This window comes from Lepisma saccharinum, chromosome 20 (genome assembly GCF_977018435.1).
Source record: "Lepisma saccharinum chromosome 20, izLepSacc3.1, whole genome shotgun sequence".
NCBI classification, from domain to species: domain Eukaryota; kingdom Metazoa; phylum Arthropoda; class Insecta; order Zygentoma; family Lepismatidae; genus Lepisma; species Lepisma saccharinum.
Window position 1 is genome coordinate 66,448,123 of NC_139248.1, and position 26,649 is coordinate 66,474,771.

General features: G+C 37.7%; 1 protein-coding gene across 1 annotated transcript in view; it reads right to left on the reverse strand.

Moving 5' to 3' along the window:
* Positions 1-23,060, reverse strand: part of LOC146003500 (uncharacterized) — a 133,891-nt gene extending 110,831 nt beyond the window's left edge. The window contains exons 1-2 of the mRNA XM_083141789.1: positions 22,987-23,060; positions 12,526-12,909 (exon numbers count right to left, since the gene is read on the reverse strand). Coding sequence (XP_082997915.1) covers positions 12,526-12,906 — 381 coding nt within the window. The 5' untranslated portion in view covers positions 12,907-12,909; positions 22,987-23,060. The remainder of the gene's footprint in view (positions 1-12,525; positions 12,910-22,986) is intronic.
* Positions 23,061-26,649: the final 3,589 nt, after the last annotated feature.

Sequence of the window (26,649 nt, forward strand, 5' to 3'; positions counted from 1 at the left end):
ATACCAGCTGATACAGAAGATGAGAAGATCCATTTGGAAGCAATGGAATAAGGAATACCTAAATTCTCTTCAACAACGCCAGAAGTGGACATCCTCCACGAAGAACTTATCTCCAGGGACAGTTGTACTGCTGAAGGAGGACGACGTACCCCCACTACAGTGGAAACTAGCTAAGGTGGAAGCGGTGCATCCTGGGAACGATGGACTAGTGCGTGTAGTGACAGTGAAAACGAAAGACGGCGGTTTTAGAAGAAGTGTCAGTAAAATTGTGCTCCTCCCCATAGGTAAAGACTGAGATTAGTTGAATTATGTTCATTCAACCGGGGGGAGTATGTTCGGGAATGAAAGCATTCTGCTGCGAGCCGTCTGCGGCGCATGCGCGCGCAGCGAGGAGACTGACTGACTTGCTCATGTGAGCTCGGCCGTGCAACATACTACGCGCGCGTCTCCTATTATCTACGATATTAGACAGTTGTAATTACGGTTCTACATACCAATATGTATTCTTTAGTATTATAAATATTCTAAAATATAAATCGATGTACCGTGTTATTCATCTGGTAGAACTACGCCTAAGGTAAAACAGTTAACTTAAATAACCAGAGTCTCAAAGAATTATAAGTCGGTCATTACCGCAACACCTCTCATAGAGTACTCTTTGTGCTGTAAATATCAAATTTCTATTAGGTCACCCACAAGAGATGCAGGGGCTCAAATTCTGAAAAAAAATAATGAAAAACTAACATTTTCAAAGAACTATAGTTAAAAGAGGAAACCAGTAGCAGAGCTCAAATATTTTCTGCCAAAACTTTGGATGCATATACAGTCTGCGCGGAAAGTATTGACGCCACACCAGTGAAAGCAAGAACCACAACAGATGTATACACCAAACAAACAACAAAATCAATGTTGTACTACTCACCTTGTAGTCAGTATTTTGTCGACCCTCCTTTATGCTTCTGGCATTCTGTCAGTCGCCTTGGAACACTCAAAGCCAGGTTTTGGAGGAGATTAACTGGCAGATTGACCCAAATGTCCCTTATGGCAGCTTCTAGCTTAAGGGGTGTAGATGTGTCCCTGTTCCTTAAACGTCGCTTCATGATAGACCACAGGTTTTCAATCGGGTTTAGGTCGGGGCTTTGTCCTGGCCAATCATCAAAATAAGGGACACAAGCATCTTTGAGCCATGAAACCACACTTTTGGCTGTGTGACAAGGAGCCCCATCATGCATAAAAAAAGTTCCTCCACTTTTTTCGAAGGACACTTCCAAAACATCATTTAAGAGCCCAAAATAGGAGTACTGATTCATGTCTGGTTTTTAGGAAGAATAACTAACTCTCCTACACCACCATAACTAAAGGAACCCCAGACCATAATACTGGGAGGGTGTTTTATAGTTGGATGTGTGTACTGAGGAAGGGTGGGATCATCACCGGGAGAACGGTACACTCGCTTGGAACCACTACCAGTAACATAGAAAGTGGCTTCATCACTCCACAACACTTCTTTCCAGTCATGAACAGTCCAGGTACTGTATTTCTTACAGAAATCCCATCTTTTCTTACGATGCTTCTCTGTAGGGCAAGGTTTCGGGTGAGCTCTGTAACTGCGTAGCCCTAAGTCATCATGGATCTTCTCCTGAATTGTCCGGAGGGACACATTATCAAGCAACAGAGGATTTTTTCTTTCAGTTCCCTAGCTGTTAACGAAGGTTGGTTCCTTAGCTGCCTTTTCATGATGTGCAGTGTTTTTTCAGACACTTTCCTAGGCCGACCAGACAGGTTTTGGGCAAGGCATTTTGACCCCATCTTCGTCCTTGAAGCGTTTCACCAAATGTTGCACTGTTCTCAGGTTCACGCCTGTTTGTGTCGCGATTTCTGTGCTTTTTATGTCTGCTCTAAACAAGGCAATCACCTGCTCAGTATCACCAGGCTTCAAAATGTTGTAAGGCATCGTTTCACACACAAAATCAACTCAGAACACCAACACAACAGCCCAAAATTCACAGTAAATACCACACGCACGTGCGCACGTACAACAACATCTCCCACTCGAAACTGAGCGAGTTGAAACTTGCAGCTACGAACAAAGGAAGATCTCAGGTGGTAGTTTACTGCCCATGAACGACAACTCTTTTCACGGTGTCGTTTAGGAGATAGATGGTCCTATGTAAAAACACGAAAATAATTGACGTCAATACTTTCCGCGCAGACTGTATTTCCTCTAATAAAAAAAATATAGCTCTGATGTGACATTACTTCTATACTAAAGAAAACACTACAATTTGATTTTTCTTCAAAATTGAATATCAGTTTTGGCCTTAAATTTCAGCCATTTGCATTTGAAATTGTGAAAAAGGATACAGGGCATATAATAAAGCTTGCTATCATTTTTCTTAGCTGAGTTGTTATAATTATCGCAACTGTATGCAAAGGCCAAAAAAGCCGAAAGTCACAAAACAAAAAAAGGTCACCATTTTTAAATGATGTCAAGCTTTGGAAAAATAATGCCTGCTTTGGGGTTAAAACCACAAAAATATGAACATTCTTAAAAATGGTTAAGTAACCAGTACTGGACTATTTGGTATGGACTGACCCACACGCATTCTGGACAAAAACTCTGATCTTGGTACAATTTCTGTGAGCTAGAAGTGGATAAACATCATAGTAATGCATCTCCCACGTATTCAATATTTCTAAAAATATTATGTGGTAATTTGAGTGTGTTTTAGGATCATTTTTAAAAAATCCAGTGGAAACATTGGTTCATACACCCAATACTGAAACCTGTGAGATTCTTACTATGAAAAATATTACCTTTCTGATTTATTAATATTATGTTGAACATGTATTGATTATGCTGTGTAACAATTTTCATTGTGGTAAAACCTGGGATTCCCTATCAAACAATTACCCAAAGTGGAGTGTTTATTTCATCACAACACATTACTTCCTTTAAATTTTTTTCTACTTTCTGAGCAAGTAAGAATGGTAACACAGTTATTTTCTGTTAGGACTGTCCATCTCCTCTCCAACAATACCTAAATCATCACAATACTCCAGATAGTTTCCGAGATATTGCATATTTTGTGTCATGTGGTGCGTTCATTTACCCACTCAATTTCGGAAAATCTTCAAATTTTCAAAAATTTGTAACTTTCAACATATTTGTTGGACCAGTCCAATATTACATATTTGTCATATTGGACCAATTATCTATCAGGAAAAAATGTTGGAAGCAAATCTGTGACTATGAAGCAACTTTTTGTCTTTCAATTGGGTGATTTCACGTGGAATTACCAATAAAAATTTTAAAACATAATGTCAAAAGGATTTATTTTCTAAAAATAATGATTAATAAGGATTCTCTTACCAAGCTGGGCCGTATCAAGGATTGTGGAGGCCCCTGGACAAAATGTTTTGTGCCCCCCCCCCCCCCCCCAACTTAATATTATTTTTTACTAGGAGCTTTATTAGCTCAATATGTTAACCACCAATTTTCAGCAGTTGAAATGGTAGATGTGATTTTAGAATCAGTAGTCATTCACAATCGAACATATCCCAAATAGGTTTGCAGGGAGAATAGTGAAGTAAAATAAAGTTACAGGATGAAAATTGTAGCGCTATAGCAGCAGTAAAATTCTGATTCTAAATGTCTACAGTATATTATGAAGAGTGAACACCGTAACTACAATATAAAGTAAATACTAAGGAGTTCAAAAGGAAGCAGAGAACTGAGCAGTCGACTGTACTTACGTACATAATTTATTATAAATGATATTATTTACAATTAAGAATAAATATGTCACTACATATGCACGGTCCATCTAGTGGACAATTACAGACAGGTTCATTGTGGAAATTGTGATAACTACACTTTCTTCAAAAAAATTCCCGAAGGCTTAACACTTACAGTACACACACTTTCTTGCCTTTTTCGTCGAAAATTCATCTACTATATCATCGAAGTCCAATTCACGAAGAAATTCATGTTCAATGCTTAATAAACAAAGATTGGATAAGCGATGTTGTCCCATGGCAGCACGAAGCCTGTTTTTCACTAATTACATTTTTGAGAAAGATCTTTCTCTGCTGCAGTTTGTTACCATTAAGACCAAATACATTCTAAAGAGAATTTCGACATTGGGAAATGTACTGCAGAACAGGTTCTTACATACAATATTATACATAGACAGTTCCATTGAGATGTCTTCCTGAAGTTTGACATTGCTACTAGGTGTGCAAACTGAGCTCGTTCTCTAGTGAGGGTTCCACAGCCTGGCTACTCACCAGGAATTCCTTGATTTCAGGAATTATGCGTGAATTCTACGTGAATTTTTCTCCAAAGACGCGAAAAATTGCAATTTTTATTAATCCAAATGAATTCATACATTTCAAAATGCCCCGAAGGAAGTTTTTCACAGTATCGAGGAAGGAAAAGAAAAGAAAACTGCTCGGAAAATAAAACAGAATTCTCTCAATCCGTTTACTTTGTTAGTGTCCTTTGCAGAACAATCTGACAGGCACATAGATTATTGCAAGATAAGATGTCATAAAGTTGATTAGGTAAATATAAGTTTGAAATTCATACAATTAACAATTTTTCGTAGATTAGTATATTCCATAACATTTGTGACTTGAGTTTGTAGATGTATTTTGAGCCTGCGTATGTGAAATGACAAATGTAAACTCCCCACCTAAAATTATTTTTTTAAAATGTATATACCATTTAATTGAAATTAATTAGAATTTTTGGATGCATTGGAATCACACAGACCCGTTGTATTGTGTGTAGGTGATGAGAGGCGGTAATTCGTAATGTTGGAATAGAGAAAACATGTGCTTGTACCCTTGAATGTTTTGGAAATTTCACCTTGAAAACCGGGAATTATACTTGAATTTTGTTAAGGTCCTAGAGTGGCCAGTGATGGGAGTTTCCACTGCAAGTTCATTTAGAATACTGAACCTCTTTGCGACGCTTTCATAGGGAAAAATCCTGTCTGCGAGTGATGAGGTTATTTGATCAATCACTGGTAGAAAACTTTCCACTCTGAAATGTTCACTAGGCGAGAGGTGGATTTCAGATTCATTTTCATAATCAAGAGGATACAGTTGGACGTTTCTCACCCGCTGATGAGTGTGTTCCTTAGTGTACTCTTCTGTGCTACTACTTCTTCTGGCTATCTCCTCATATTCAGAAAACAAGTTCCTTTTTGATTATAAAAACTCTTAAAGATCTCAAAATGTCAATGGCAAACTGAAGAACTAACATTGGATCCTGGAGTGTTTTGCTCGTAGCATCAAATCTCTCTAAAATGTCATTCCACAAGACGACTAACAATGCAATTTCCAGGGACGACATCTGCCATGAGAGCCGGTTCGCTTCACTTCTTACAATACTCTTCTCTTCTTTGGCATTGCCTAGTTCGACAAGAGCTTCCTTAAATTTTTCGTAACCTTGGACAATGGCTTTTGTGGCATCTGCTCTGAGTCTCACTTAAACTCTTGCCACATTCTATTTGGCATGAGCCGGCTTAGCTCTGGGTAGAAACAAGAGATACCTAGGGCTATTAGGATTGAGTAATAATGTTTATACTTGAAAGAAAACACAACGTTTACCCACTACGGAAGGTCTAAACTGAAAATATATTCTGGAAAAACATCTATACAATTTATAGTATTCTCTTTATTATACAATTTCCTTTAATTGTTAATAAGTTTATTTTTCTTTCTACATTGTAATGATTCTATACATTATGCTGCTTCTTCTCACATTTCACAGGCTCCTACTTTAGGATTTTTACGATTCTGAAAGGCTTCTTCTTTCAATCAATCATTTGAAACTTCTTCTTATAATGTTGAAAGGCTTCTTCTTCTTTCAATCAATCATTGGAACTTCTTCTTATAATCAATCATTGGAAACTTCTTCTTCTTAATGTTGAAAGACTACTTCTTTCAATCAATCATTGGAACTCCTTCTATCAATCAATCATTGGAACTTCTTCTTTCAATCAATCATTGGAACTTCTTCTTTCAATCAATCATTGGAACTTCTTCTTTCAATCAATCATTGGAACTTCTTCTTTCAATCAATCATTGGAACTTCTTCTTTCAATCAATCATTGGAAACTACTACTTATAATCCATCATTGGAAACTTCTTCTTCTTAATGTTGAAAGACTTATTTTTCTTTCAATCAGTCATTGGAACTACGTACTTCTTAATTTCTATTTACAATCAATCATTGGAAATTCTTCTTTCTATTTACGATCAATCATTGGAAATTCTTCTTTCTATTTACAATCAACCATTGGAAAATTTCTGTTATGGGCATATAACTTGCAATCATGTCATCTTTATATTATTTCCTAAAGATGAGTTTCTTTTCTTCTTGGGTCTTCATCATTGCTTCCTTTACTGTTGTCATAAATGCCCTGATGTTAATTCTTCTATAGCTACAAGCTTAAATTCCTTCTCTCTCCTTGATATGTCATATTGGAGACCTAACGGATCTCGACTAATAACAGGACGTTAAATCATTTATTTCTTACAAGTCGATGCCCTGAACCCAAAAATTTCACTTATAAATACATTTCTGATCTTTTAAACTTTATGCGTAAATTAATATGCACCCTTAATTAATATTAAGTATTAATATATGAACTATGACATAATCATAAAGAGTAATAAATAGTTCAATTATGTATAGACTTGCTGTCAAATATAAAATTAGATTTAAATTAGTTGTCAACCCCTGGGTGCAAAGGATCTTTTTGGCCTGCTGGTTGAAAAACAATGGCACTAAAACTGAAGCAGAAGTAAATAAGATTGGCCGCAAATGTAAAAAAGAAAATCTATTATAAAATCTGGCTAATTTGGACTAGACCTACAGATTGAAATGAGATCCGAAGCACTCTGCCTCCACTGAGGATTGAACCTCAGACCCCTTCTTATTACCTATCAACAACAGGCTAAATTTATTCTAAATCTCTGATAAAGTAGCAAACAATCTTGTAAAGTATAGAGAGCAATTTGTTCTCTGTGAGTTACAGGCTAAATTTATTCTAAATCTCTGATAAAGTAGCAAACAATCTTGTAAAGTATAGAGAGCAATTTGTTCTCTGTGAGTTACAGGCTAAATTTATTCTAAATCTCTGATAAAGTAGCAAACAATCTTGTAAAGTATAGAGAGCATTCAGACCAAAGCAACTCATGACAGTTACGAAGGGGGGTGGGGGTCACATTGCAGTGACAAATGACATGGGCCCATTCAGTCTATAAGCAAGCACTCACCACACATGCACAAAAAAAGAAACAAGACCAAGACGACACGATGCGCGCCATTGAAGGAGCTTTCAGACTGAAGTCACAGACAGAAGACGCAGTCTCCTTCAGTATAACGCTAAACATTCACAGTGCATGCAAGAACAACAGACCGAAGCGGCACAATGCACACCACTGAGAAAACAGTATAGTCCGAGCAACATGCGAGTGACATTATTAGCTCGTTGTCGCACTTTGGTTCAAAAGGTTGAGATTACTGAAGGCCTGCTTCCAAGTGACACATGTCACTTGTTGCATCTGTCTGAAAGTTCTATGAGAAAACTGTACAGGACAAGTAACAAGCGACACTTGCAGCTTTTGTTGCTTCGGTTCGAAAGGTTGCAATTACTTCTAAGGGTTGGTTTGCAAGAGCCACGTGTTGCTTCCATCTCAAAGCTCCGTTAAATAGGATATATAAACACATTCACGTAATACATATACTTCTGCATGTGTGTTGTGAACAGTAAAGATTTTTAATTGCCCCGAAACATCGAATATTTTGATATCAACATTTGTTTCATATTTTACAATTTCATGGTCAGATGTGCTCATCAGGACTACACCTTTAGTTTTCACGTTAGCTTACCAATGCCGTACAAGAAACTTAGATATCTGGGGCGGCACACAGGCCCACACTATTTTTTCTTTTAACTAAAATTCAGAAAACCATTTTATTATTGAATCACTGCTTCCTTTGCTGATTTCATATGTGCAGTAATTTATTAATTATAATAATCACAAAAATTACTATCATTAATAAAAAATAATAACCAATTATTGTACGAGGGTCTCACATATATTTTATCATTCACTAAAACTCACAAAATCCATATTTTTTTATTAATGCTTTTTTTGTTTGTAGAAGTGCAGTTGTTTATTAAATATAATAATTACCATCATTACCAATCAATTGTACACTGTCACCGGCATGAGTGTATCGAAGGAGACGCATTCAAAGATGGTGCCTGATATGCCCATTAAATCCATTTTGCCTCCTAAATACATTTAAGTTTATATGAACATAAGTAGTACAGAAATATTGGGAAAATCCTAGGGAACAAAGTAATTTACTTTCAAATAGTTCAAAAATCTAAAGAAATAGGGATGGTGGGCCTGCAAGCCCCCCCATCGGTAATCTAGGGTTAAAATTGTATCCGAAACACTTTGCAATACATGCCCACTGGGATTGGCCAATACCTGTCTCTTGGCTGCTACATCATGTCAACATTTTTAGCTAGTTGTAAAATATGTCACTACAAACCTGTAAACTCATAACAGCAGGGGAGTGCGAGGGGGTGCTTGCACACCCCTTAATTTTGTTCCGCACCCCCTACGTTCAACTGAAAACAGTAACTCTTAGAGTGTCATATTATGTCATGTTGTGATATTGAGCGCTGAATGTTAGGTACTGAAGTAAGACTGTTATTATTGCAACAGGACAGCACTGAGAGAGATTCTGATATACATAGTTTCCTGTACTGGCGGGAGCCTCTATAAAGGTCAGCATCCGTTTCTTTTTTTAAATTTCGTCACTATTGTTGTTTTGAATATTTCTTCTTTGTTTCTTCAAGTTGTCTGTTTGGTTTTCGATAAATATCTATAGCTTAATGTGAGTTATGTTTTACTTTCTTTTTGGCATTGTTGATAAACGTTTTATTTTCCGCCTCCTTGTTCTTCCTCGCACTGAAACAAAAATTTCAGCTGCTTTCAAAGGTATCACCAGGTGGTACTTGGGAAATGTATTTAATGGAAGTTCTAACAAGAAGGGTAGTTTTCTTGTTAATATGTTCTATGTATTTGCTCCATGTAACTAACATGTCTAGTGATCGTATAATTTCTGGCTTTTTTCAAATACTGTTACGAAGAGGCCCAATTTTCAGGAAGAAATTTTACAGTTCGTTGGGATAGTGCGACAGAACAGATTATAACGAAGATGAAGTTGCTGTGCACTTCGCGTTTTGTCCTGAAGTGGCAGGCGGAAGGTACATATTAATGTCCTATGTATTTTGTACCTCCGATGGTTACATTGAAAAGGTTCAAAAATTGATTTTAAAGGCAAGGATAATTTTATTTTGTATTTCACTACATAGTTCAATAAGACTGCAACGTACATCTGAATGTTTGCACTGTATGACCACTTTCTTGGAGTAGAAGACTTAATACATATCATCATGGACGTCCAGGGGGAGGGCAAGGGAATAGAGCCTCACTGGAAAATGGATGTCAATCTAAAGTTATATACTTCAAACATATAATTTCATTTCACTCAGTAATTAATGCTAAACCTTATCTACCAAGGGGAAGTAACCTGTCATTGCATCCCCCCACCAGTTTTGAGAGTTTGCATGTGTGTTTCATGTTTTCTTTATTTACAGCAACACACCCACTAAATTTTTTTCCTCACCCCCTCAGCACCCCTTGATGATTAATCCTGGCGCCGCCGCTGGATAACAGTAACTTCAAGTGAAATAGGTTAGCTGTAATTGGTAAAAAGCCAAAATTTCCAGTTTTTTTTCCAAAAAAGCCAGCTTTTTAGCGAAAAAAAAAGTCCATTCAAAAAAGCTGGCTTTTTTGCAACTCTACATAAGAGCGCCATGCATTCATTTTTTGTTGGATGCCGTAGAGAGGCACTTTGTAGCAATTCGACATTACTTGGATAGTGATATACGACAAAAATCGCATGCATCAGTGAAGCCCAATGATGTTTGCCTTCAGAATGTCTGACAAAATGCCATACTACGGTGTTGGTCATCTGTAGGATGGGGCCATAGTGGTTGCATGCCCCCCCCCCCCCCCTCGAACCTCATCTGGTTGAAAGCTCCATCACCTTATTGCTCCCATACAGACAAGAAAAAAAATGATAATTCAGTACATTTTTTAAATGTGATATTTAAGAGTTCATCAAATATAACAGTCCTGCCTAGCAGGTTCATTGCATCGCATCTACAGTTCCAAGTAATATTTGTCGATTTGACCTCTGAAATTCCCTCACTTTTCGCAGTTTTTTGAGTTTGTCGCCATGCTGTAAGTGCATCCAACACCTGGTCGAATAACATCTCGTTTCAAGCTGATGTCCTTCGAGCCTTAAATTAAAATCTATCAGAGCTCCAAGCCTGAGCTGACCATAAACCAAGAATGGCTGCTTGCTGCAAAGTGTGACGGCTCACTCTTCATATCATAATGTACCTTGTAAATAATATTTAGTGGAATCTTTTAACTGTCCTAATTAAGTTCAAACCCTGCACCATCGCTGCGCATAAGCTTTGGGTATTGACTACGGGACACGTGAAGGTTCTAGTCCCCAGGGGGAAGCTTAACAACTTTTTTCCTGAGATTTTAGCCTGTGTATGGGACCGGTGAACACCCACCATTGAGAGAAAATTGGGGAGCAAAGAATGAGTAGCGTAACCTGGTCATGGAAAACTACGACAACAATTGGGGGTTCATTGTGTTGATCACACATCACCCTGTAACTGGCTGGAGTGATGCCTGCAGTCGGTACTTACTGCCGTATCAAAAATTATAGAAACTCGAGTTTGGACTCCAATTAAAAATTAACCAGTAGACCTACATAAACACGAGTTTTATCATCGTGCCGCTGTTTTTTTCTTGTTTTGCAAATGACCACTCATTTAGAATTCCTATAAATAAATAACAGGTTGTACGATCATGATAAAATTTTAGTACAGTGCAGGCAGAAAGGTTTTAAACATGTTTTAAGCAGCTACTGCTTCAGCACAATTCATCCAAGTATCACGGTTCATACGTCTTTCTCTTCAGAATAGAACAGGCTTTCAAATAGTACCACGCATATGTGTACATCAAGTATGAGGAAAGGGAAATCGGGGATAATTCGGGAAATTTCCCTACGAAAAATCCCTTTTGGTAACTTTTGGACTGGCCCTGGATATAGGTACCCGATTATAATCCTTGAAAAATATTATGGTCTATATGTAATGTGTCCGCCAAGTTTCATTGCAATATCTTTAATAGGTATGAGGGGAAAAAATATTTCGCAATCCTGTTTCACAATACTATTAGATACCAGTGAATTGGGTTCCAAAACCAGGGAGGGGGGAATGTGCCAAAACTGGGGCGGGGGAGGGCAAAGACTGTATATTTCCCTTTGTAGAAAAAAATTTGCACAGTGTGGGGGCAAAAGTGGCAAAAAGTAGGGGGGCAGTCACCGCCACAGTTAGATATTATTAGAAACTCGAACTTAGGAAAAACAATCTGAACTTGAACACTTTTCTTGGCACTTGGCACGTTTCCTCTTTGCCATTTTACACACCAAAACCAACAATAAATCACCAACAGTTCAAATAACGCAACACGAAAAATGTACATAAAGCAACTTACTAAACGCGACACACAACGAACGTTTGCACTTTGTCAGCATAACACAAAAACAGTTAACTTTCCTCTGAACTTCTTCTTCTTCTTTGTCGGCACTGAAAATAGTGACTAAATAAAAGGTCATTGTTTCTTCATTAGCAAAACACATGTTTCACCAACAAAAAACGTATTATTCTGTTCAGGTTACTTCAGTCAGAGATGTTCGCGGGCGTAATATTACGCCCAACACAGAATAAGCTATAGTGACCAAGGGCGTAATATTACGCCGAAAACAGGGAAGGGGTTAATTTTCAGATTATTAAAATTTGTAAAAAAAAATGTTCTTATCAAATTTGCGAAACAACTTATTCTTAGTGTTGGGTAGTCCTACAAATACAATATTGATCTTGTTTTGAAGGTCTTTGGAACTGTTTTTAAAATCCATTATCAATGTCAATTCACATTGCGAAACAGATTTTGCACAGATTATATTATTCAAGAGAGTAAATATGTACGTGGATCGTGGCAACATCGCACAGAGCAATGTCCGTTGAACCACAGAAACTGCAGGCTGTAACTGCAAGTCATCAAATGCATTACTGATTCGTCTTCAACTGGATCTGTGCTCGATCTTGGATCATGAATGAACGGGTATCAGATGTTTCCAATTTTTCATCTTCGCCGAATTTATCATTTCACCCCCAAAATGAAATGCCATGTAACAAAAATTTAAAAAAATACTCCACATTGCACATGAAGTTTTAACTGAAATGAGTAATATTTCACGATATGTCAACGGCAACTTAATTTTCTATGCGAATTTTTCCTTGAGAAGGGAGAATCAGAAATCATTTAAATGCAACTCACCTGAGGCAAATATCCATTTAAAGTTCTTTCCTGGTCACGTCTTCGTGATTCTTCACATCCACTTGTTGTTAACCTTCGCTGATTATTTTTCCAAAAAGGTGGATTAGGGCAGTCTCTGTCTGTAACACGGAGATCCAATACAGATTGGTTACTCAGTGGAAGAAACTCAGATGTCCTTTGCCTGCCTACAGCCTCATTTTTTTGTTTAAGTTTACTAACCAGTACTGGTGAAACAACACTTTGAGACACATTTTCACTGACACTATCATTCACAAAATCATGATTGTTGGCACTGCCTAACCTCTCAGATGAACTTTCTACAGCACTAAACAATCTATAGTCATCATCGTCTTCAAAATATTCTTGAAGTGTCCTGTACATAATCTGGAAGAATAAAAAAGCAACTTTGAATTAGTGATAAAGAATATCAACGATTTTCGAAAATAGGAAAAAATATTGGGGAGGATGATCCCCCCCTCATCAATTATTGAGGGGGATGTGTCCCTCACCTACCGACAGCCGTGCATTAATCTAAGTACATTAGATACAGAATTAGTAGAGAGGTGCTGAAAAGGTATGTGGAAGGACAAGCAAGAAAAGAAAGAAAGAAACACCATGGAGGAATGAAAGAACTAGAGGCAGTGAAAAACAAAAATTATGCATTTAGAAAATGGGTTAAATGTAAATCACAAAATGCATGAAAAGAGTACATGGAAAAGATGAAAGAGGGAAGAACAGTAGCAAAGGAGGAAAGAAGAAAGTGGATGGAAGAATGGGCCACAGTGCTAGAAGAAGATGTAGATGGGAACAAGAAAGTATTGTATGGATTAGTAAGATAAAGGAGAAGAGAAAGAGGAGACAGCTGTAAGCTAAGGGATGAAAGGGGGAATGTTGTAGAAGAGGATGAAGAAATAAGGAGAATGTGGAGAAATCATTTTGAGAAATTGCTGAACGTGAAAAAAGGAAATGAACATGAAAAAATGCAGGAAAAAGAAAACAGGAAAGAAAAAGGAAATCTCACATGGAAAGAAGTAAAGGAAGCTATGAAGAGAAGTAGGGCACCTGGAATAGATGAAGTGTCAGTGAAAACAAGGAGCAGGAGTGATTGGTGTAGAGTGTCTGTACAGTGTGTTGAAAACAGTGTGGCAAGAGAGAGAAGTGCCAAGAGATTGAAGAAAGGGACTAATAGTTTCCATATTCAAGAAGGAGGAGAGAAAGGAATGTAAAAACTGTAGAGGAATAACACTAATGTGCCACTCAGCAAAGGTGTAGGAGAAAATATTAGAGAAAAGATTAAGGGAAGTAACAGAGCTGAACATGAGAGAGTCACAGTATGGATTTAGAAGAGGCAGATCAACAGTAGATCTGATATTCACCATAAGGCAATTACAGGAAAGGCACTACTGCGAGTATGGAAATGATTTGATTATGGCATTCCTAGATATAGAAAAGGTATACAATAGCATGGATAGAACACAGATTTGGAAGGCTCTAAAAGAAGAGTAGAGGAAGAGATAGTGTGTAGAGTGCAGAGCACATACAAGGCCAACAAGAGCTGTGTGAAGATGCCAGTGGGATGAACAGAGTGGTTCAGTATAAGTAATGGACTAAAACAGGGAGTGCTCTTTCCCCACTGATCTTTATAATTACAATGGATGCAATTAAGAAAGATGTGGGGAAGAAGATAGGAGAGGAACAGATGAAGGCCCTGTTGTTCGCTGATGACCTAGTGATATGGGGAAACAGGGAAGAAGTAGTACAGAGACAGCTTGATAGTTGGAATTAGGAAATCAGAAGAGCGGGAATGAAATTCAGCCCTGAAAAGAGTGAGGTGCTAATAACAAGAAGCAGAGCCAGAAATGTACCAAGAAGAAAAATGGACACGGAAGAGTTGAAGGGTATTAGAGAGTTTCAAATATCTAGGAAGCACAATTGAGAGAAGTGGAAGAATAGATGAGGAAGGAAACAGAAGAGGACAAATGGGAGGTGAACTCTATCAAAGCGTTAGAAGATTAATATGGAACAGGGATGTACCTATGAAATGCAAGAAGGTAATATACAGGGCATACACAAAAGAATGTTGCGGTTACACAAAAGTTAATAACAAATTTATTCTCACCTTAAACTGGTGCAACTTACACAGTCAGCAGTGGAAATTGTCCAAGTTTATTATACACTACCAACAGTTAGATTCTCATGCTCACTGGTAGGCACCGGGGTCACTTTCCAAGATGGCATCATAGCAGGAGAAGGCTTTCTGTGTGCTCCGTTTTGAGGTGTCCAGATCTGTGATTACAGCGCAGCATGAGTTTGATGCATGGTTTAAAAAAGATGCACCATGCGAATAACATAACCATGTGGTAGGGACTGTTTGTTGAAACTGGATGCTTGTGTAAAGGCAAGAGGCCGACCTCGTGTGTCTGATAATATTGGAAGAGAGCGTGAAGCATTTCAGTGAAGTCTCTCCAAGCTGGGTGTCCCGACTGAACAATTATGGCGATTACAATCTACAACTGGGCGGAGCTCCACCCTCCCAAAATTTTCACAGGAACGCATCAGTGCTTCTCAATGGTGTTCTTCCACAGTGCTGGATCAGACATGTGATTTCATTCTTTGGGGGCTTGTTTAAGGTAGTGTTTATGCATCACCATTGCCCATGTCCATTCATGAACTTCATGATAGGATGACGCATGCACTGCAGGCCATTGCAACGAACATGCTACACCGAGTCTGGGATGAGTTTGATTAGCGTGTGGATGTGTGCCATGTTACCCAGGAAGCAAAAATGGAAAGCCTGTAATTAACACATAAGAAACTTGGACAGTTTCTGCTGCTGGCAGTGTATGTTGTGCCCATGAAACATGAGAGAAAACTTTTTTATTAACTTTTGAAACCACACCATTCTTTTGTGTATGCACTGTATAATACATACTATGTACCAATAATTATGTATGGAGCAGACTTGGACAATGACAGAGAGACAAAAGAAAGATGCAGGCAGTGGAGAGGAAATTTTTAAGGAGTATATTGGGGAAGACTAGAAGAGATAGAATAAGGAATGAGGAGATCCGACACACAGTGAGTGTGGTGAAGCTTCAGGACAGGATAGATCAGGCATACATGAGATGGTTCGGACACATGAAGATGATGGATGCAGAAAGACTACCAGCAAGAGCTTACAATGCACAAGGAGTGGGAATAAGGCCAAGGAGGAGACCAAGATGTCGGTGGAAATAGCAGATAGTGGAGAGTGTTAGGAGAAGAGGACAAGATTGGAACACCACATGGAAAGAGAGGAATGGTGGAAGACCAGAAGAAAATGTAGAGGCTTGACTTCTATGGCGACCCAGCCAGAGGAAGGAAACTGAGAAGGATGATAACTATGACATTAATCTTGTAATCATTCAATGGTGTTTATGAGGTTCTAAGATACTATAACATTTTGAAAGGAAAAAAGCAAGGTAACAAAATATATGTACTGATTGGGTGAAGCTGAACAGAAAAGGAAAATATAATATGTAAACAGTCAATACACTTAAATTTCTCATGATTTAAAATTCAAAAATTCTTATAAACAAAAATAGCAAAAAAATTGTTGAATAAAATAGAAAATACTAATAATCATGTTATGTATGATGCTAAAGAACATACAAGCAGTTCTAATCATGTTTCTTTAAATAAAAATTATGATTTTTATCTACCCTGCACACCAGCTACGGATGGGAGCGGTAAAGATAAAAACTGCTGACAATTTGTTTCATTCCAGTGCATTATTCACCAACAAGCACCATAGGGAAGTTTTTGAAAACAAATGACACTATAAAACTCAAGAAAATTGTGAACAAAATAACAGCAGATGTTCTGGTAAATGCACACAAAACTGATACATGTAAACCGCTTTTCAAAAAATTACGTATATTAACACTTCCAAGTTTGTACATACTTGAAACACTTACTTTCATACACGAAACAAAATCGAACTATCCAAGGAACATAGACACTCACGATTACAATACCAGACAAAAAGATAACTTCCACATTCCCAAAGTGCGGCTAAATGCATTCCAAACAGGACCTTTTTACTCAGGCATCCAGTTATACCGTGCGTCCATTTCGATGTGCAGCCGAGAGATCGGGAGAAGCGTGGCGGGCGGCACTGACGGAGATGCCGACATTTGCGGCCTGAAATGCCCGCTTATTTTTATGGACATATGCAGACATTTATATAAATATTGCAAAACGAGCACTAACCTGTGTTATAAGAGTATGGTTTTAATTTTAGTAGCTTAGTGACTGTATGTGCCGATGATTTTGACACGCCCACCTCTTGTGAAACACGGCGTAGAGGTTTGTTTGGAGAACGTTCTAACGCTGCACCAATATCATCGAGTTTTGCTTCGGTTAGAATCCATCGTTTTTGCTTAGGTGTTTTAAAATTTAACGATACAGTTTCTCGTAATATAAGGACAAGATGTCTAACCATATCTCAGTGTGGAGTTGAAACGCCTGGGAATTTCTGTACAAATTACCTACACACGTCTCGACACGAGTTTGTTTTCACGTAGGTACGTGTCATACATAAAAAAATCTTTGTTCTAACATGAATCTTGCGGCTGGCATTCCAATCGTCTCACTGACACGTCACACATACACACTACAATAACACAAACAAGTAACTGCAAGTAACCAAGAATAACACTCTTGCGCACAGTACGAAATTAACACGCTCTTGGTTTACATTGCTCGCCACTATATTTACAACTCTGTCTTCATCTAGTCGTGAAGGAACAAAAAACTCGAGCTCGGAGATTTCGGATTGCAAGGAAGCTCACGAACACTATTGACTTTTAACGGTTTCTTCTACAGCGTAATCTTGATACAGTGTTGCACATTCAAAACCTCCAAACGATCCCCATCGGCACAAAACTCTTTCAAGGATATAAACTTAAGCAGGACGTTACTGGTCAAAACTATGATTAAAATGTTTTATTATCTGTGGCTCTTAACATTGTTTCTAAAGCGTATTTTTTTGTGTATATAAGAGCAGAACTTGGATGAATTACAGAAGAACTTTTGCATGTTATAACACAGGCTAGTGATCGTTTTGCAATATTTATATAAATGTCTGCATATGTCTATAAAAATAAGCGGGTATTACAGGCTGCAAATGTCGGCATCTCCGTCAGCGCTGCCCGCCACGCTTCTCCCGATCTCTCGGCTGCAGATCGAAATGAACGCACGGTACAATATATTACCAAAAAGTTACAAAAATTTTGAGAGAACCACAATCTTTAAAAGTAAAGTGAAAAAAATTGTTATTGGAATACACATTATATTCAGTTCAAGAATTTCAAGAATTAAATAACTTTATAAAATAAATTTAGATTGTATACACTATATAACATGTACTTTTACAGCACTAGTTCACTTCAACAAATAATTTGTCATTGTGTGTTTTTACTATTATATTATGTTATATTATTATAAAAAAATTCTGCCAAATTAATGTATAGATATATATTAGCGATGTCAACATGTTGTATTTTGTAATGTACATGCACCAATGCCCCCAGGGGTACTTTCGGTGTGAAAATTGCTCAATAAACTCAAACTCAATATACTTATTCAAATTGCTACATGATGAACTGGACCTACTGCTCAATACTGAGGTACAGTGCTTGTGTAAGGAAATAATTCTACATTTCAATGAAATGCTACCTGGAGTCATGGATTTTTATACAGAACGGAGTGAACCATGATACCCTCAACTAGAACATTCAGTCTGGTTGCAGGATTCCGCATTTCTGATGGACATAACAGAAAAATGAAACAAATTTCCCAAATGTAGTGCACGGTTAAGGACTTACAATAATAACAGGTTGGTAAGGCAAAGTTCCCCGTGCATATAGCACCATGCCATGAAGGCACATTTAGGGGGTGTGGGGAGTAGATCCCTAAACATTCTCGATCTCTGCTGTCACTATGAAGGGATGTGATCAGCACCACGTTCCGGCCACCTGAGGTACCTGAGAGGTACCCATTAATTTGAGGCTTGGTGACCCCAGAGGGACAAGGCCAGAAGAATTCCGACCTTAGATCACTCAGCCCGGGAACCGAACCCAGGTCTTCTGAGTAGCAGGCAGACACCCTACCGACTAAACCACCATCGCTCTTAGGTTAAAGACTTGGCAGAAATTATGTTAAATATGAAAGCATTTTACAGGATGCTTCAGTTATGGGAAATGGGAGTCAATTTAAAATACCGTACCCCTCCCCGATTTTTGTAATATTTTGCATACTCACTAATTGAGGCCTCCGGTAAATTTCTAATATCCGAAAAATGGCTGAAATTTGCTACTTCTTTTAATTTCAATATTCGTACTTACATATTCTGCATTGAGAAACATTGTTGAAGGTGGCATTTCACTAATTTCATGGAAATAGGCTCTATCTGCGACATATCGAGTAAGTTTTCATCGTTTTTTTTTTGTCTTCGGTAACATGCAAAATGGTAGTCACAGTTTCACTACCGTAGTCGGCATGCAGTGTTTCCACCCCACTCCAGCCAAAAATACGTACATAGCCCCACAAACCATTAACGCATAGCCCCACGAACCATTTCTGGTAAGGTTAGGTTAGGTAGGGTCACGTTTAGGATAGAATAGTTAAAAATTGGTTTAGAAAAAAAAAATGTGTAGCCCCACACACCATTCTCGCATAGCCCCACAAACCATTTGCGGAAACATACCTTCTTCAGTTACAAAAACACGTGTTTGGAAACACTGACCGAGATTACGTCATCACACACAGGCAACATCCGACTGGAAGGAAATGGATGCAACAGCTTTCGTGCATCGGTCAGACATTTATATCGAAAAATAGATGATTTACCGGCAAAATTTAATGAACGATGCCAGAAAACATTTCCCCGAAATTCCACAACTATAAAGAAACTGCATTCGGTAAGAAATTTCTCCTGTAAATTTGAAGAAATCAGTTTTCCGGATATAAGAAATTTACCGAGGCCTCCGAATAACGAATTTGAAGTCAAAATTTGGGGGTAACATGTAGAAATTGCAATTGAGTGGTCCGAGATTGGAACAGAAACCCAGGATTTCTCCACGAAAACAATGTTTATTGCAATATTTTAACGTTTAGAACGAAATTAATATAATTATGTTTGCCTAACCTAACCTAACCGTGAATGGTTTGTGGGGCTATGCGTGAATGGTTTTTGGGACTATGCGTGAATGGTTTGTGGGGCACCGTAAAAATGTCAGTTTCGTAACACTTGAGAGACAAATTTTAACTACACAATCGTGATCAAGTGTCCTAAATTATTGACTACGCGAAATATGAACTAATGCCACCCAACTAAAAGTTACTAAAAAAACTCGTATAAATTAAGAATACCGGAAGTTTCTCCAATTGCTTTCAAATTCGGCATACTCACTAATTTTGGCCTCGTAATCACGAATCTGCAGTTAAAAATTGGCGGTCACGTCTACAAATTGCAAAATAACCTTGTCAATTACCGCTGTGATTCTCCATACACTAACATGGTAACAATATGAAGACGTCTTCCTTTCCGCACAACGGTCTTGCTACCAACATTGCTCAAGTGTTGTGCAATAAGTGAGAGCGTTGATTTGCATGTGAGAAAATGGCATCTTGCGTAAAGGTTGAAAAAATGTTTGCTCCACGAACCATTCATGGTAAGGTTAGGTTAGGCAAGCATAGTTAAAATTAAGGGTCATCATAAACATAGTTTTGAAACGCTAATCATTGCAAAAAATAGTTGATTTCTTCATAACTCAAGGGCGTTTACTCCGTTCACGGACCCACTTTTTTCGACTTGTTTCTAGACGTGACCGCCAAATTTTAACTGCAGATTCGTGATTTCGAGGCCAAAATTAGTGAGTATGCTGAATTTGAAGATACTTCCAGTATTGTAAATTCACTCCAAAAAACTTACGAAAGAAAGAACTTTATTAAATGTAAATTAAGGTAAATGTACCTTACCCAAGGTGTCAAAACACTTCTGCCTTTGAAAGAAAAGTTGAAAAAAGCTGGCCCATCACAGGTCTACTGTAGTAAATACATTGTTCAAATTTTTTCAAGTTTGAGGGAGTAATTGCAGAAACATTTTTAAGAAAATTGAACTTCTGCCACAGGTCATCGTATCACCTTTTATGAATATTGATACTGAGGAATTTTCAACTTATGTTGTGCAACGATTTAAAGCAGAAATGGAGCTCATAGTTCTTCAAAGTGATTTGTCACTGAAACCTCTAGTATGATCTGACCCTTTTGTGTCAAAGGAAAAGTACTGTAGTTCAGGTTGCACCATGAGGGGTGCTTAATTAATTGATTGATTGATTTGGTGTTTTAAGTCCACTTTATGCACAGTAAGGCTAATCGGGACTGGACCTACAGTTTAAAGTGGGATCCGAACCACTTGTGCCTCCACCAGGTATCGAACCTGGGACCCATTGATTACAAGGCAAAGACGTTACCACTGCACCATCAGTGAGATGAGGGGTGCTTAACTCTGCTAGCTTGTGTGAGGTTTCTTTGTTTAAAAAAAAAAAGAGGAGGAGATTAAAACCTGCTTTGAAACACACTAAGAGATTTTTAGGTCCACGTTCAGTTTGTTTTATTGGGATTTCATCATGCTATGAACGCAATTTTAAAATGGTTCAATTTTGATTTACTTCTGTTAACCCATACTGTGGAGTTATAGCGATTACTTAAGATTTTGTTCAATACATGCTTTCGTAGTTAGGTTAGGCAGGCCAGGTTTGGTTCTCTTAGCATAAAAATAAAGGTACTGATCTGATATTACCCAGACAGATTTCTTCATTTTTACAGAAGAAACTACTTACGGTAATAAGTTCCTGTAGCATTGTATAACATCTGGAAGGTGTTTTGTTAGATGTAACGGATTTCTTCAAATTTAAAAGTTTGGGGCTCTTTTGGGGGCAGGTGACTCCGGCCAATTTCTAACATGCCCTTAACAGGGACTCTATAGATAAAGCCGGGGAGCCGGAGCGGAGCAGTGTTAGCGGTTGGGGGCGGTAGGTCAATTACCCCAGGGGCGGAGCCCAGAATCGCTGGGAAATTTGGACTCAAAAATTTCAAAAATACAAAATATTTTTTTTAGTTTAAATTTCCCACCGATTCCGGGACGAAAAACGTGAATACACCTTAAAGAATGTTCCGCGAAGCAGATAGGTAAGTACAAATGTCAAAAATTGACAAAACGAAGAAGTTATAGGTGTCCGGGAAATATCAGATTTTTACAAATAAAGTCCCTAAATGCATTCTACTAAAGTTCTGATGTCCTTCTACATGAATTCCCACTAGTCTACGATACTTCCAGTCGCTTGTCAATGGAAAACACATTGTCCATAGGAAGCATGCATGCTTGCGTAAGGTAATATTTAAGTTGATATTTTCAACATAACTAACTTCCATTCGAAATCCAAACAGTGCTCATTACTGTTTCATGTGACAATGATTGCCAAATTTCTATAATAATTAGTCTTCCTGTAGGAGAATTTGAAAAAAATCATAAAACAATTGGAACCATTACCGATTTTTAATGTGGACAACTGCATTCAGTGTGACAAACTATTCACCAAACCTAACCAAAATTGTGGATGAAAGTGTTATCCTTCTCATTAACATGGTAAGAAGCAAGAAGATAATGATTAGGTGGTAACTTCTTGAGTTTACAGTGTTTTGTGTATGACATCCTCTGTATGTTTCAGGGAAATGGTAAAACTGTCAAAGCCGGGAATCGGCTGTAACTCGTTTATTATGTAATTGTTGACATTCGTACTTACTTATTCTGCATTGCAAAATATTGTTTAACAAGGGATTTAGATTTTTTTAACGAAATTAGTATTTTCCAATCTAGGAAGTAAGCATTGCACACCCCGAGAATTATGTTCAACGACAGATTTCGAAGTTTTACGTAATATAAAATTGGTTTCAGCGCGCGGAAAACAAATTATGTCAAAGTATGGCCCGCGTAAGTGAAAACCTGCCTTCTCGGACTACTTTCGCGGCTTTTTATGAGTACAATCCGTTTGTATGCACACTAAAGTAGCGAATGAATACGTCGGATATTGCTATCAACTCTTAACTTAACACTCCTAACCTAAAGAACTAAAATTATAGCTGATGTTGTGGCAAGTCATGTTGGATGCTATATTCTCTTGCGCTGAAGCCTTCAGGCTGTTCTGCTTCACGGCAATATAACACGCTAAGGTAACAGACGCACTCTACTTATTTTACAATAACACATTTCCGCGAGCTAAAAACAACAGAAAACGTTCGTAAACAACTTAATCTTCATAATCCATACAAAATATTTCACTTTGTAGAGTGGGGTACCAAAGGGGTCAAGTGTCCCATTAAATAAGCATATAAGCTTTACCACAGCTAAATACTCACGTAAAATTACATAAATAGATGCTTTTAACATATCCACATGGCAAAATCACATACAAACAGCACAGGAAACACAAATCCTTACTCTTCTTATCACAGATTCTTTTTATAAATTGATCAATTTCATTCCCAGATTCGCGCGTAATCAGCGTTTCCATCCACAATTGTTTTTTTTTCTTGGAAGAACGACGTCTAACAGCGTCGAAGCGAAAATGTAGCCAAATCACTTATCGGACATGGTATTGAACACCGTAGACTACTGACGTCGTTGTTTTAGGCAATGTACATCTTAACGACATGCCCTTACTTAACATAAATAATAAAATTTTGGTTATGTCCAGAAAAACTGCACACTATTTATGAAACCTACCGCTGGGAAATGAATGTCCACCTAAAAATTATATATTGGCCGAGTCTGCTGCCACCAGGGTTGGCATGTTTAAAACAATAGTGTTCAAAACACTTTGTTTTAAACGTTTAAAAGAGACGGCTTTGTTTTTTACAAATGTTTTAAACGTTTAAAACAATGTGTTTTAAACATGCTTTTTTTACAAGTGTCTAAAACACGGCCGAGTCTGCTGCCACGCACGTGTCAGCAGCAAGAATAAGCGTCAAATTTGCTGCTGCCACGTAATTCGTCTGCTAACAGGATGTAACAAATCTTAAGAACAGATTAAGACGAGAGAAATGCAAGTTTATGATTAGTGGGAATGAATGTACAGGTAATTTAGAACCTTATTCATTAGAAAGCATTTAGCGATATTATATTAATGCTAACAGAACTTAACCTAACTACGAGAGCATTTAGGTTTATTATTAGAAGAATGCTGAGGGACCTAATCTTAAAACATTTTTGTGAAAGTAATCGCTACAACTTCACAGTATGTGTTACAGACGTAATAGCATACATAGCATGGTGAAATCACGATAAAACAAAGACCGACTCAACTGCCACGCGCATCTTTTTTGAGGTTCCAGCAGAAAAAGAACGTGGCAGCAGACACTGCCTTAAAACACATTTTGGTGATAGATATTTTATAGTCTGTGATAATTTTTTTGTTAGGCAACCCTGTTTTTCATCGAATCTGTGTCAATTAATAGGTACCTTACAGGTCTCACTTATCGCACAACACTTGATCAACCTTATGTTCTGACGTGACGGGAAAAAGCTTTATGCCGCCTGGCTGACTGCTTGACTGGTTTTGAGGAATAGGACATGTTCTAATTGCTACTTAAGCCCCTATCACACGGAACTGGATTTCTAGTTGGAATACCCTAGTTGGCGATGAACTGACTTTCTAGGTAATAATCATGGCCGCCTGGCTGACTGGTTTTGAGGAATAGGACATGTTCTAATTGCTACTAACTTTTTCGACTAGATTCTGTGGAACAGCCAATCAGAGCAAAGTTTGGCCATGTGAAGATAATCTGTGAGTTTGCAAAGTAGTCTTTTTTGTCTGTGGTTTCCGAGTGCATACAGCACGAAAGGCATGTTTACAATTGAAAAAGCTAAAATATTCTTCCATACGTGTATAGTAAACGTTGTAAAGTATGTATTTTATCAGCGCCGTTCTTCTCTACCTAAAACTATTTAATGCGATGCGATATTCCTCTCGGTTGAATAGTTATCGTATTTTAAAAGTGTGAAGTGATACGTTGTTTATATCTCACGCGGCCGCCATTATGGGAACGAAAGACTATCGACAAGTACGGTACGCGAAATTTCTTTTTCCACATAGGACAGGACTAGCACCGGAAGTGATGATGAAATCCTAATTAAGGGGCCTCGCGCAATCGTCATGTGAACAAATGAAGATCAGATACCGAAGCGTGTTGTTTGTTGTTGTCTTATTCTGTATATCAATTGAATATATGTTAATTATAAAGAAGTGTGTGAATAGTATGTCGGATTGATATCATTTTCAGGTGAAATCCTTTTACAAACTCCCGAAAGTTAGTAGACAGTTGAATCAATAATGATAATAATGCAATAACTGGAGTATAAAATTATAATGAAAACTGCAAGATACAAACTCGCCGAAAATGAGTAGACAAGACAGTTGAATCAATAATGCAATAACTAGAGTATAAAATTATGATACTGAAAAATGGAAGAGGAGCTGTGACGAAAGAAATGTCTGTAAGAGAAACCTTAGCATTGGCGTAATGATCGTTAAGTGCAAGATTCCAGCAATATGCAACATGTTAATATGGGTATGTACTGCGAGGCAGTGATTTATCAGCACAAACCCCACATTTTTTTACAAATGCCCAATTTACAGTTACTTTGGCTGTAAATTTACCCCTACACCCCTCTAAATGCAATGTTAGACCTAGCCAGATTAATATTTCTCAATAAACCTCTTCTGTGAGGGGTTGTAATTAATGCACTGTTTTTTTTTACATTAAATAGTTAATGATATTTTAGTGCAAGCTTCTTGAAACATGTTGATATGAGTGTGTTATGTAAGGCAGTGATATATCCGTACAACCCCCACATTTTTTCATAAATGGCCAATTTATAGTGATTTTGGGGCCCAAGTTCCTTTTGTTTTATTGCGATTTCATCATGCTACGTACGTAATTTTTACATGGTTCGATTTCGATTTACGTCTGTTAACACATACTGTGGAGTTTGGCACCCTTGACCCTGTGTACACCCTCTATAGAATGTGAAAGGTTTTGCATGGTATATGAATATTTTGTTGTTTGTGAACGTTTTCAGTTGATTTTAGCTCGCGAAAATGTGCCACTGTAAAATAAAGTGTTTCTTTACCAATAAGAGCCTGAAAGTTTTGTGCAATTGAATCTAGCACCCAAAACGACATTCTACAACAGCAAGTATAATTTTACATGGTTAGGTTTGGTACCAATAGTTATTATCGACTTGTTCTTTTGCTATTTGAGTGTGCATACAAAGGGTTTTAATAATAACAAGCGGCGGAAGCACTCCAAAATGGCAGGTTTTTGCTTTTGCTGGTCATACTTTATGATCAAATATCTCAGTTATTTGTGTTTTCCGCACGCTGCAACTAATTTTATATTATGCAAAACATCAAAATCTGTCGATTAATATAAATGTCAATGTAATTCAGGAGGGGGTATGGTGGGTAAACGGCCCCATGTGCTTGACACCAGTCATTCGTGTATCAAAATGTTTGAAGATTTTGTTCAATAAGCTTCTACAGGTGCCATGATTGCTAAAATACTGCAATTTAAAGGTGTTGAAAAAATTGCACATTTTGCACTCATACTTTCGTAGTTAGGTGGGTCAGGTTTAGTTCTTTAAGCATTTTCACATGGAATGACCCTGTTTAGAATTTGATGATAAATTACAGAACACAAAGTTAAAATGCCATTACGTCCATGATGAAAAGGACCAAAATATATACTTTAGGAAATGAGTTCATGTTAATGCTAGTATAAATTCTGCTTTTGGTAACAGTTAGATATAGTGAAAACAGAATTCTTCAAATTTACAGGAGAAATGATGGGAAAGTACTTACGGAATTGAGTTCCTGTGGACTTTTGGAAGCTGGGAATAGTGTTCTTTCAATTCGTGCAACTTATTCGGCCGGTAAATAATGTCATTTTCGACATTAATGTATCTCCGTTGCACGATAGCTCGTGCCACCATTACTGTCGACTGCGTGAATCAAATGTTCC